Raw genomic sequence first — 13,806 nt, forward strand, 5'->3', positions numbered from 1 at the left:
CGATTACTGCCAGCTATTTATTATAGTGAGAAATTCAAAAGAATTTAAATGACCAACTAAGGAATGGTTAAAATAAAGTAGATGCATACAACTGAAGACAATGCAATCATTTAAGTGATGTTGATGAAGAATGTTTAATGGCTTAAGACATGCATGTTCACGGTACATTGCTAAGTGAAAGCGAGGTTAAACAGAGTATGGTCTCATATATACACATATCTATGCATTAAACAAAAAAAGAATGGGTAGATAGATATACACCAAGAGGTAACATCTGAATACACGGGACTGTGGGTGATCTTGAACTCAGTGGCTCAGAACCCAGGCTCTGACATCATACATTTTGAGTTCTGGGCTCAAACTGCAATCCTGCCACTGAACAGCTAGACAACCATGGGTAACAAATAGATCCTCAATTTTTCCCCTTACAAAATGAGAATAACCATATCTTCCTCAGTATTTCAAAAACTTAGCATGACAGATGTTTAATAAAACAGCTAAGCATTATCAGCAGCTTTTAAAATTCTCTACAATGAGCACATATTACTTTTATGCATAAGCAAATAAATAAATGCTATTAAATCCCTGAGAGCGCTAGTTTCTGTCTGCACACTTTCAGCCTATTGTAAGTGCCCAAGCTGGGAGCCTTGCTGGTCTGACCCACCCAGGCTGGGGTAAAACCTCCCTCCCTTCTGCAGCTAAAGGCACCCTGACTCCCACCACTCTGCTGGCTTGATCCAATCAGATAAGCCCCCAAGGCAAGGCAGGGGTCAGAACCACCCAGGGTGGCGTCTGGGGCAGACTCACCAAGGCAGGGTAGGAGGGATAGCCTCGGCACTTGGCCCACACCAGCTCCAGGGGCTCCAGGTCTCCGCGGTCTTCAAAGGGCATCAGGAGGCTTCTGCCTGGGGGTGGGGGAGGGGAGGAGACAGTGCCCAAAGGGGACTTGCAGTGGTGCCCAGGAGGCCTGCCTGTGGCCTCCATTTGACTGGGGCAGCCCAGGAATGAGTCCAACATCCACCCTTCCTCTTCCCTGCCCCTTCCTTAGAAGTTCTTAGACTAGATCACAGGTAGGCAAACTTGTTCTGTAAAGGGCCAAATAGTAAATATTTTAGGTTTTGTGGGCCACATGGTTTCTGTTGCAATTACTCAGCTCTGCTGTTGCAGCATGAAAGTAGGCCCAGATAATCCATAAATGAATGAGCATGGCTGTGTCCCCATAAAATTTTATTTTTGGACACTGCAATTTGGATTTCATGTAGTTTTCATGAGTTGCAAAATATCATTCTTCTTTTGATTTTCTTTTCAATCACTTGCAAATGTAAAAACCATTCTTAGCACGTGGGCCCTATAAAAACAAGCAATAGGCTAGAGTTTGCTGACCTCTGGACTAGAACCTTGGGATGGTGTTCCTTAGAAAAATATATCTGCTTCATCACAGGGCCCCAGGGAGAAGGACCATAACCCAGCTTGAGCAAAGCCACAGACTACTCTCTGGGCCTCCCTGAGTGGGGAGTCCTCACGATGGAGGCTTCATGGAAAAAGATGCCTGGGACAGACATCCCAGTAAAACCACTTGCTACATGAGTTGTTTTCTGACAGGGCCTCACCTGGCCATCCAGGTCACCTGGATGCACAGTACTCAGCAGAGCCAAGCAGGTCTGCAAGTTTCTCGCATGCCTGCTTTCGTCAGAACCTTACACTGGGGGTCCCACCCGCGGCAGGCACCACATCTCTTCAGCTTACTTTGTTCTGTACCCAATGTACTAGCACACATGAATGGGGACTTCATAAATGCTTCTGAACACAAAGAGGAATGTTCCCTTCCCCTCCCCACATCTATAAACTGGGAATGGGGAGGTGACCACACTCAACCAAACAGAAAGGGCCAAATCCCACAGAGTGGAAATTTCTAAGGAACATTTTATTTATGTTTCTAAGGAATATTTATAATTTAAAAAAATATATACTACTACTAATGAGGAACTGTTTTCTACCTATTCAGTCAACAGCAATAACAACAAAAAGATAAAATCCAGCACTGAAGAGGCAGGCTGTGGGGAAACTGGTACAATCACACACTGCTGAGGCAACTGCAGGCCAGTCCAATCCTTTCAGAATGTAATTTGGTGGTATGTCTCAAGAGCCATAAAAAAAAAGTATGAACCATCTGCTCCACCAAATTCCTTCCCTGGGAATTTATTCTAAGAAAAATAACTTTAAAAACAAATAGGAGGATTTTGAACAAACATATTCACTATGTTATATACGTTAAAAGTTGGAAATAACCAAATGTCTAACTGCAGAACAGTAAAGTAGATGATAATGCATTGATTGGAAGATACATTATTCCAATAATATGAGATAAATAAAGATTATATCAACATAAAAAAAAGTATGAGATAACATTGAAAAAAGCAGAATATAAAGAGCATGTGTTTTGGATTAGCATTTTGTTAAAAATATGCCTGAAATAAACAGAAGGCAACACAGAGAAATGAAGACAATGGTGTTAAGGTGATGGAACAGTGGCAGAACAATGTCCTTTGGCATCATTTTAATATGTGGTTTTTAAACTAAGAGTAAAATGTCACCACCCGAAGCACAAAGTATATGCCAATCCACTCCCAGTTTTGCACTAGATGCTGTACAAATTCATCCAGACAGGAGCCCTGCCCTCGGGGCACTGACAGTCAGACAGTAATGAAACACGCAGGCATGCACTCATCAACACACATGTGAGAAAGAAACAGATGCTAAGGGAAAATAAAGCAGTTGGGAAAAGGAAAGAGGGGGAGAGAAGCCCGTGAAGCCTGTGTGTTATGGAAGCTTCGAGGACAGGGCCTCCAGAGTGCACACTGCCAAGGGAGGGCTGGCTGACGGGCGCTCAGGGAACAGCCCGCCCAGCACCCACTCCTCCTGAGTACCACCCAGTCCTCTCCTTTGGCCCTGGCCTGTCCTTTATTCCCTTGGTCCATGGAGACGAGACCCATGTATTTTACTGTGTGGACCAGCTGGAGTAGAATGTCTCATGAGGAGAGGATCACATGCAATTACAGGGTTATGTGTGAGACGCAGTGATCCGGGCTATCACTGATTATTCCAGTGAGGGCACACTGGCAATATCTACCAAAATCACAAATGCACACTTCCTTCAATACAGCAACTCTACTTCTACAGACATACTCCCCAGGGATACAAAAGGATCTATGTACAAGGTTGTTCACTGCAACACTGATTATAACAAATAAGTGAAAACAATCTAAATGTCCATCTGTAGAGGGCTAAATAAATGATGGCGCTCCTATATAAATGGGACATCACGCAGCCCAAATAAAAAGTACAAAAGAACCTCCAAGATATACTACTAACTGAAAAAAGGCATAGTTTAGAAGAACATGTATATGTTAGGCTTCTCTACTCACTCTCTTAAATATACACACGAGTTTTGGCTTGTATATGTACAGACAACATCTGGAAAGACACAAAAGAAATTGCTAAGAGTGGATGTTCTAGGGAGGAGAACACTGACTTTTCATATGCACCCTTTTGTACCTTTTTGATTTTTGTTACCATGGCCATGTATTACCTATTCAAATTTAAGATAAATTAAAAAAAGAAAAGAATATGAAAAACCTGGGAGCGAGGGCCATCTCCCTGCCCAGAGCCTGAAGATTTGGAGGAGCTCAGGGTCTGGCTGTAGCCCGCAGAGCTGGTTCTTTGGAAGGCCTGGGCCCCCCAGATCCACCTGTACACTGCTCCTCACCTGAGCTGCTGTAGTCAGAGTCTCCGTTCACACCTTCCAGGAAGGGCACTCGAGACAGGGCTGGCTTCCCACGGCTACGTTTGGGGGGCGTCAGACCACTGCATACAGAGCAGGGAGAAAGAGGGGGCGAAATGAGCATTTTCAATGACTAACACACCCTCTCTTGCTCTCCTAACTCTGATAGGACTGGAGCTGCAAAAACTCTTCAAGGAAATGGTTTCTCACCTTTCCTAAAAACTCATACTAACCCATGATACACTTGTGACCAAAAAGTTCCCATGAGGCTTTGAAGAACCATTTCATCCATGTGGAAGGACTGAACCTGCAAAGAGATGCCTGTTCCCCTGCCCAGGGACCTTGGACTTCATCCAGAGGAAAGGTTACCCCAGGCACTTGTCAATCCTTCCAGAGTCTAAGCAGCCTGGCCATGAGGAGAGCCCATCTCACATCTGCCCTGAATTCTATACTCTGTGGTTCACACCGCTTCTTCTTTAGAACCCAATTTCTTTTTGAGGTACCAAAATTTGTCTCTTTCCCAAATTTTCTATAAAGAACATGTCTTACTTCCTTAATTAGAAAACACATTTTTAAATTGGAAAAAAAAAAATCTTCTCACTTCCACTTTATGTGTGTGAAGTTTTTCTTAGACAGAGATGGATTTATTTTTAACTAATAAGCAGAGTGATTTTTTTTATAGGCTACTGCAAGGAGGTAAAGACATGTATCAAAGACTAGAAGGTGATAAACAAACATGAGAATAGTAATACCAGAGTAATAGTATGACTGGAACCCACCCAGGCCTCAGTATTTTTAAATAGCTCCCAGTGCAATTCTAATGTACAACCGTAATTAAGAGCCTCTGGGCAAGCATGATGTGGCTAGGGCTTCTTCTCATCCAAACTTTTAAAAATATTATTGCTATCTAATTTTTTCAACTAAAATAAATGCTTAAAAGACAGGTCAACAATCTGCAGAAGAGTAGAAACGTGTAAGAAACCCCTGGTGGGACAAGGACTGGTTGGAGAGCAGGATACTCCTGTTTGCCTGAATCATAACTGACTTTATCATGGTTTTATACAGAAAACCTTGCACAATCAGAACCCAATGAATCAGAATCCTTCAGGAACTAGTAGGTTGGGAACTTTTGTCCCACTAGTCAAAATCTCCTGTTTGGAAAAAACAAATAACACCAAGTTCACATTTAGGATTTGGTTCCCACTCACCCTACGAAAATCTGTCACTGGGCTTAGAGACTCTGAGGCCTTATAAAAATGTAAGGGACTAAGAATTTTATTAGGAAACCTCTTCAAGTTCACATCATGGATCTGGGGAGACATTTTCAAATATAACAGAAGGCGGCACAGCAAAGTGGTGAAGAGATAAACTCTGGAGCCAGATTACCTGTGTTCAGAACCTGGCTCTTCTCATTGGTTCTGGGACCTTGAGTGAATTACTTAACCTCTCTGAGGCTTGTGTCCCCCGTGTGCTGCTGTGAGGATTCAGTGGATTAATACACAGAAAGCACTCAGTAGAGCACTTACCAAGTACTCAATAAACGGCAATTATATAATAAATATTATTATATGAAAAGCAGTAAATTTTAATGTGTCACTTTAAATATTACAAACTAGTAATGTTGTACTATCAAATGATGAGCCCTAAGAAGGATGAGCTCAATAAAACAGGATGCAACACCAAAACTAGGTCTGTGTGTTCCTGTTTCACAGAAAAAAGCACAAGTGACTCGATCACAGCCGGCACTTCAGCCTCTCTCCAAGTTACCCAGGCCTAAGCAGACAACCCAATCTATAATCACTGTCTACTGGTTTAACATTTATCTCTCCCCTCTGGAAGATACGCTCCATGCGAACAGATACCTCATCAGGCTTAGAATAGTGCCTGGTTCACGGTAAGTACTCAATTATTAATAATTGAATGAGTGACCCATAGAAAGAGGGTGCAGCCCCAACCTGCTCAGAAAATCATCAGAACAGATAAACCAAGGGGCAGGTGGGGAGGGGGTGGGATTAGTGACCAGAAGTTCTTTCAAGGTTCTTTCTAATTCTGGGATTATAGGATTCCAGTCTAATTAATAAGTAAGATCTTCCTTTATGCACTTATCACCACAGTGTAGGAAAAAAAAAAAAGAGAAGGGCTGGCCCCGTGGCCTAGTGGTTAAGTTTAGTGAGTTCCGCTTCAGCGACCCGGGTTCAGTTCTCAGGCATGGGCCTACACCACTCGTCGGCAGCCATGTTATGGCGGCGACCCACATACAAAACAGAGGAAGACTGGCACAGAGGTTAGCTCTGGCTGAATCTTCCTCAAGCAAAAAGAGGAAGATTGGCAATAGATGTGAGCTCAGGGAAAATCTTCCTTGGGAAAAAAAAAGAGAGAGGCAAAAAACCCCTGCAGTTGGAGCCCCTGAATCTCCTGTTTTAAACTCCGAAATTCCACTGAGAACCACTGAGTTGAAGAGGAAATGCCTTCCAAGGGCATTGTTTCTACATTGAGCAGGATCCCAGAGAAATCAGTGGCACTTGACTGGAGTCGTGCAGAAAGGCAAACACACAGCCTGAATCAGCAGGCTAACCAGACCCTGGCCGGGCTTGCTTCTTGCGCCTCACAGCTGGGGAGAGCGCCCTTCACCAAGGGAAGAGCCCAACACACCCTCCACCTTAGTCAAGGGCTAGGAGGGGGCAGTTTGATAACCCCACTCCTACTGCATCCCCAATGAACTGGGTTTCCAGGCACCATATCTTTGAAGGGAGTCAGCAACCCCAAGCTGGGACCAAGCTAGAAGCATCTTATAAGATTCTGAAGTCTCTGCCTCTTCTCTATGCCTGGTAACTATGTTTTTTCCCATCTACTCCCCCTGCATCTCTAGAGGCTGCAACATGGAGGGAGAAAGCTAGGGCAATTTTGAGGCTTAGTAGGGAGGGAAATCTCAAAGGAACCACTGAAAGCTGGGCCCAAGGGATAGCTGGGGGCCTCCCGTAGCCCCATCAGGAGCCCAGCAGCCAGGGTAGAGGGAGTACTTAATAGAACACACACCCACCCTGCCCTGGAGGCGCTTCAAACACACACACACAGTCTTTTGCTGCTGCCCGGGGACCTTTCCTCTCCTATTCTGAACAGCTCAGCTTCGGTTTCGTTTCAGATGTGCGACACCGAACAGGAAAGAACCCTCGAGGAAGAGACAGATTGTGGGTATGACACCCACTCATGAGCCCCTCCTCAGAGCTCCTCTGAGTGTGGGTTGGAGTCACAGAGGAGTGAGGTGAAATTGCTAACAAACCCAGGATCCATTCAGCAGCCACGTGGAGGGACCATGAGGTCAGCCTTCGGGACAAGTCGTTTTTCCTTTGTGGCACTGAAGGTCTCCCATTTCCACAAGTCCCATACTCCCTTGTGTCTTGCAGAGCACAGAACATAGAGCAGGGATTCAACAAACTCTTGGACTTCGAAGAAACTTTAAAGGTTCTGGTCTTAGAAATCCTCCCTTCAGGTAAAAGAATGGGGGGAAAAAGCCATCCCTTCCCAGCTCCGGAATGGTAGAAGAGTTGGGGCCTCTGTCTAACAGAACACAATTCCAAATTTCCTATCTCCTCATTTCTTATTCCCACACCATACCTCTAAAGGGGCCACTGCTATGATGCCCCAAAAGACAAAGGGTGGAACCACGTCTGTAATGAGCTTGGTTATCTAAGTGGGCCAGGGAATGGGTGTGGGGGAGTCTCAAATGTCGACTTCACTGGGCAATAGAGATTCGGCTGTCCCTACCCTCAGAGCCAAATTCAGCTCCACAAACCCTGTAAAGCATCAGTGCCACTCCTCCCCTGCTAGGAGGATCAGGCTTGGGGGTCAAGGGTCATACCATTTCCTGGGAGCCACCAGAGTTACAGACCAGAGGCCTCAGGAAATAGCAGAGGTGGGGGAAGAAAAAACCAAGATAAGCAGGAGGACGTTCAATCTGTAACTGAGGAGAAGATAAAGGGAGAGGTGCTGGAGCTGCCAACAAAGCTGTTCTTACCTGCAAGCTTCAAATGCCAGTCCACCACTGAGACCCAAACTACATTCTGAGTCGGACCCGCTTTCGGTGTGTTTTCCAAAACCGTTGGTCACGCCTGCCAAGGACACACAGAGTGAGTCTGAGTGCAGAAACCCCCCTTTCTGTGATACACGCTGCAGTGTGAGACAGCTGCCTGAGAAGGGCTCGATGAGCAGAGGTGGAGAGGATGACGTTCCTTCCCCGTGGGAAACGGGTCTGGGTGGTAGAATCTGATACAGGTTAGGGGGAAAATATTGTTGGCTGGGGCAATGAGCAGACATTGCATTTTCCTTCCTATCCTTCTAGTTTTACTTTAAGGAAAACATAGCACACAGCTCACTCCAGTTATTGTCATTTGGCTACAAAGCGAAATAGCAAGACTTCCCCACTCCAGCTGGCTCACAAGTCCCTGGATCTGCTTCTAATTTCAAGCCTTGATTATCAGGGAGTCTCCTCCGACTCTTGGGGAGCCCACCCACCTTGCCTCCTCTGATAAATATTCACACACGCTATCCATCACACAACTGGCAACAGCTAGCTTCATTCTTTTGGGATGGTGTCAGGGGAGGTTGGAGCAGGATAAGGGCTGTGTCAACCACACCCTCAGATATCTAGCAGGGCTCCTCAGAGTTGCAGAGGGGGGTACTTTTCAGCAGCACTAAAGCAGACCAGACCTTCCTGGGATGGGGAGTCAGAATTCCCTGGGTTCTAGATTGGGATCTGAAACACAGGTCCGTTTTCCTCTTTAAGCCTTGGCCTCTCCTTTTGTGAAGTAAAGATAATACCGTCTTACTCATGGAGGATGCTATTAAGTATGCATGAGAGAAGGTCTATTTACAGAAGGGAGCCCTTCGGAAGCAGATGAAGACGGTCTGGACATCCCAGGGACATAACTCTCATCTGCTATGAAGGCTTCAGCTCCCTTCTCTATCTATCCAATTCCTAACCACAATCCAGAGTCCTCCAAGTCTGACAGTGGAGCCAAGAGCTCTAAGTTACAGATACATTGACCAGAAAAACTGCAAGGGAAGTCACACCTGTGAGAGTAGGTGTCCGAGCCAAGACATCTGGACTCTAACCTGGCTCTGCCTCTAACATTATGACATCAATTTAAATCACCGAAGCCAGCTGTGCCTCAGGTGCCTCACCTGTAAAGGATCAACACCTGTTCTTGTGAGTCTCCACTAAGGCTGTGCAGAAATATTCCTGTGCGCCAGGCAGCTAGACAGTGGGGGAGGAACAGATTGCAGCAGCATCCCCAAGCAGTGGGCCCTCTCAGGTTAGATGAGCCTGATGTCCAGACCTATTTCTCAATAGTAGGATTTTTCACTTTTAGTGCCCAGTGTTCTCAGTGATGTTTGGCTGCATCTGATATAGCTGAGAGAATGACCATGACTAACTGCTACCATCTACTGCTATGTTCTATTTTCAATCCTTAGAGCCCCACAAGGTAGGTACCACTAGCCCCTTAGAAATATGGAACAGGCTCAGAGAGGTTAATTAATTTGCCCCAGGATACGCAGCTGGTAAAAAGCTGAGAACTGAACTTAGGTTGGCCTAACTCCAGGCCTCAAGCTCTTGACTCTATATACCAACCTACTGCCCTAATACAGGGAAGCCTGGGCCAGATGGGAAGGGAAAGTATTGCTGGAAACAAAGTGTTAGGCAGGAAGAGAGAAAAGCAGAGAAAAGCATGTACTGGCCACACAGCCCAAAGCCATCACACAAAAGGACATGAGAGGGACATGAGGAGCAAAAGCCAAGAGCAGGCCCCTCCCTGCCAAGCAAGCTGGCCTTCCATAGCCCATCAACACTAAACTACTCCGGCAACGGAGGCCCTGCACATCCGTGCCCACCTCACCCACCCAGCCTTGGCTCCCGACGCTCCAGGGAGCCCCTCTGCAAACCATCCCTCACAGAGACTCTGTCCTTGTTTCCACACACCCGGGCCTAAGCCCTTCACTCCATCTACTCCTCTCTGTTCTGCTCTCATCCCCCAGGGCCAGCTAGGCACTGTCTCCTTGTGAAGCCTTCTCACCCTCTCTAGTTCTTACTCCCTGAACACCTCTAGCAGTGCTGTCACCTGACACATAACCACATACTGTCCAGCACTGTGACATCTTTGTACCTCGGGAGACCAGCTAGTCTCCCCACTGGACTGTGAATGTTTTTGGAGCTGGAGCTGAGTCTGGCTTATTTTATTACCCACCACAGTGACCGGCTTGTGCTGAACATGTGGTAAGGACTCTTTAGTAATCAAGCCCCCCATTACCTCTGGGACCCCGTCTCCTACGATCCCCTGGCTCACTCTGCTGCAGCCACAGTGGTTCCCTTGCTGTTCCTCAAACATATGGGCATGTCTCCACCTCCAGGGCCCACACACTTGCTAGTCTATCTTTTTGGAACATTCTTCCCCCATATACCCGAATAGCTCATGCCTTCAACTCCTTCAGATCTTTACTCAAATATCACCTTCTCAGAAGGCCTCCCTGACCACCCTCTCTAATACCACCCCAACATCCCTTATCCCCCTTTCCTGCTGGATTTTTCTCCAGAGCTTCTAATACAAGACACAATTTACTCATTTGCTTTTAGTCTATCTCCCCTACAAAGGAGGAGATTTTTGTCAGTTTTGTTCATCGATTTTTTTGCCCAGTATTCTACTATAACGCCTTACATAAATATCTGATGAATGAAGGAACTACAATGAAGGTAGGAATCATTTTATCATATATAGCTTTGTTTCCCTCTCAGGGCCAATCTGGCCCTCTCAAAATACTTGCTTAAAGCCTATTTCCCTAGACCGCTACTTGTGTGCCAGGCCCAACTATGAGCTATGGAGCCCTCAACGCTACTATTCGCGTGTCCACAGGGGCCATTAGGGAGGCAGCCGACAGGGGGAGGTGCTGGCTGGCAAGGCAAAGCAGGAAAGCAGATGAGAAGTAGTGAGAGAAGTCACAGGCGGGGTCACCTGTCTCTTCCTCCTGCTGAGGGGACTTCTCCCCTTCGCTCTCACTACCGCTCCTGCTCCTCGGCCGCTTCCGGGAGTGCCGCTCATCCTCAACGCTGGCGGGAGAGCCCACTGCTCCATGGTCCTCGCCATTCTCCTGGGCCCCATCTGGGCTCCTCTGTAGCTTAACCCCATTCTTGGCCTTCTTGAAGAGGACTGAGGTGCGGCGGCCCACACCACTCAGTGGGGCACCGGCGGGGGTGTCAGGAGCCATGAGTGACACTCTGTTGATGCCATTGTCACTGAGCAGGCGTTGCAAGGGCTCACTCCCTAGCTGCAGAGGTGATTTTTCCAAGAGCTTGTCTTCCTCCACCTTTCTGGGCTTTAGGAATCGGCCTGGAGGTTTGCTCTCATTGATGGGTTTCAGAGTTGGGGGATCCGGGGGGGATTCTTGCTCAGATAAGGAAGGTGCAGGCCCAGTGGGCTCCAGGGTTGGTGGGGGAGGCAGTTTGGAGTCATCTGTTAGAGAAAAAAAGAACCTGCTTGAACATTTTAGAAAATGTCTGTTCCTAAAAGCCAGATAATGACACTGATAACCAAGACCCAAAAGCATGGCTATTAGAAAACTTGAGACATATCCCAGGTCTCAGGTTTGAGGCAAAGAGAATGTAGGACTAAGTTTTATCTATATTAGTAGTTCTAAACCCTGGCTATGTATTAGAATCACCTAGGAAGTGTCTTAAAAATTCCAATGCCAAGGTCCCATCCCAGATCAATTAAAACCAAATCTCTAAAGATGGGGTATTTTTTTTTTTTGGTGAGGACTAGCCCTGAGCTAACATCTGATGCCAATCCTCGCCTTTTTTCTTGAGGAAGATTGGCCCTGAGCTAACATCCGTGCCCAGCTTCTTCTACTTTATATGGGACGCCGCCACAGCATGGCTTAACAAGTGGTGCGTCGGTGTGTGCCCGGGATCCGAACCTGCGAACCCTGGGTCGCCGAAGTGGAGCGCGCGCACTTAACTGCTTGCGCCACCAGGCCGGCCCCAAGATGGGGCATTTTTTTTTAAAGCCTACCAGGCGAGTCTGATGAAATAAGTTACAAACCATTGTTCCACACCCGAGAAAGCCGAAAGCCCCCTGCTTCATCAGTAATTAGGTAAGTCTCCCCTCCATAGACTAGGGGTCTACAACTCCCATTAGACTCAAGTGTTTTCTCATCTGTCAATGTATTTTGTTTCATATCACCCAAGTGACGCAAGGAGGACAAGCAGAAAGAATAAGTTTAGAGATGTTGAAAAATGAGAGCAAGTAAGTAAAATCAGTGGTTCTCAAACATGTCTGTTCACCTACCACCTGGTTTTAAAAATTGAGACTTCCAAGCCAAAGCCCAGTCTAAGAATTCTTAATCTGAATCTCTGAAAGGTGAGGCCTGGGAATTTTGCTTTGAAACCCTCTAGAAGCTGTTGCAGCCAGTCTGCTGGGCAGGACTCTGTACTCCCACAGCCCAGGAGTGAGGATACAACTGGCATGCTGACTGCTACATGCAGAGTTGGGAAGAGTCACAACGGACACGAGGCCCTCTAATGCCAAATGTGACCTCTCAACCACGTCCCATTCTCTGCCAACCTAAAATAAAATGGGGCATTTCCAGCAATTTGGCCCCTTACTCTTTGGAGACAACTCTCAATCTTCCGGACTGTGTGGATGCCAGGCCCTCCCAAGCTGTAGGCTCAGATTCAAGGGCTGGTATGAGTGAGACAATTCTGTCCCCAATGAAGTGGGGAGGATGGAAAGCAGCTCAGCTTTAAGGCCCCTGCATCTCTGAGAATCACTTCCCCAGCTGTCTTTTGCAGTCTGGCCTTTCTGCTTGGGATGGGCCTGTAGACTTGGCAAGCTGGGGTCAAAGCCATGAGGTAGCTCAAAAGTCGACTATCTTTAGGGTCTTTCTTTCTTTTCTATCCCCCCATACCACAACCTAACCTGCTCTAAGAACCTCTCTACATGATGGTATGAAATGAGCTAATATTTATCTGGTATGTGCAATATGGCCATATCAGGTGCAAAATACTGAAATACTTTACTGGTTAGTAAACAGCTGCTGGGCCCTAGCATCTGAAACTCCCTGAACCTGCCCACAATCCAGCAACTAAATATCCGCATCAGTGGCCCCCAGGAGCCTACTTCAAAACAACAGCCAACATCTACTCTGACTGATGAATTTTGGTCTCTACTGATTATTAAATATTTTAAATATCATCCCTGGGTACACATGGAAGTGTGACTGCTCCAAGGGCTTTTTCTTGCCCACGAGGGTCAGACCTAAACTGGAGGAAGAATGCTTCCACTATGGGATTTCATTTCAGCTTAACTCTTACTCCCTCACCCTGGCCCCCAGCCCCTGCCTGTCCGTGACTGTCTCTCACCTCTGTCCCCATCGTCTTCTGGCTCCTCCTGGGGGGCCTGCTCCAGCACAGCCGCATCCCCCCGGGGCCCTGCTGGCAGCTCCCCATTGGACACAGTCTTGTTCAGTGATGGCGGCTGTGATGGCGGCGGCTGCGCCAGCTTCTGCCGAAGGGCATTGATCTCCCGGCGCAGCAGGCGGACGCGGCGGGTCCGGGCCCCGCTGGACCGCATGGCACTCACCAGGTCCAGTTTTTCCAGCAGCTCCTTCAGCTGCACCTCTGGGGACAAATGGGCCCGGTTCTCTGGGATGAGGATGTTGTCCACTGCCAAGGAGAAGGGAGGACAGAAGGGGCTGAAGGACCTACCCAGCCCAGGGCAAGAAGAAGGAGCCAAATCCTTCGGATGCAAAATATTCTGGAATGCCTGGGTCAGTGGCTTCCAGCAGCATCACTATGGGGCTTCGGCCCTGGCAACACCGCTGCCCAGAGGGCAGCCACGGGGACAAGGTCAGAATCTGGGGAACATCGGCAGGAAGCAGGTGACAGTCACGATTACGGGCTCCATGGAGCAGGCACGAGGCAGCGGGCAATCCCCGGCCTGAGTGACTGTTTGGTTGCTGCCATTGAGAAGCAGAGA

General features: G+C 47.3%; 1 protein-coding gene across 2 annotated transcripts in view; it reads right to left on the bottom strand.

The window, feature by feature from the left end:
* BRPF3 (bromodomain and PHD finger containing 3) overlaps positions 1 to 13,806 on the bottom strand; it is a 34,186-nt gene that overhangs the window by 6,740 nt on the left and 13,640 nt on the right. For both annotated transcript variants that reach the window (XM_058554496.1, XM_058554497.1), the window contains exons 7-11: positions 13,191 to 13,493; positions 10,786 to 11,283; positions 7,797 to 7,890; positions 3,767 to 3,864; positions 808 to 905 (exon numbers count right to left, since the gene is read on the bottom strand). In XM_058554496.1, the coding sequence (XP_058410479.1) occupies positions 808 to 905; positions 3,767 to 3,864; positions 7,797 to 7,890; positions 10,786 to 11,283; positions 13,191 to 13,493 (1,091 nt within the window). The remainder of the gene's footprint in view (positions 1 to 807; positions 906 to 3,766; positions 3,865 to 7,796; positions 7,891 to 10,785; positions 11,284 to 13,190; positions 13,494 to 13,806) is intronic.

Source organism: Diceros bicornis, chromosome 14, assembly GCF_020826845.1.
Source record: "Diceros bicornis minor isolate mBicDic1 chromosome 14, mDicBic1.mat.cur, whole genome shotgun sequence".
Classification (NCBI taxonomy): domain Eukaryota; kingdom Metazoa; phylum Chordata; class Mammalia; order Perissodactyla; family Rhinocerotidae; genus Diceros; species Diceros bicornis.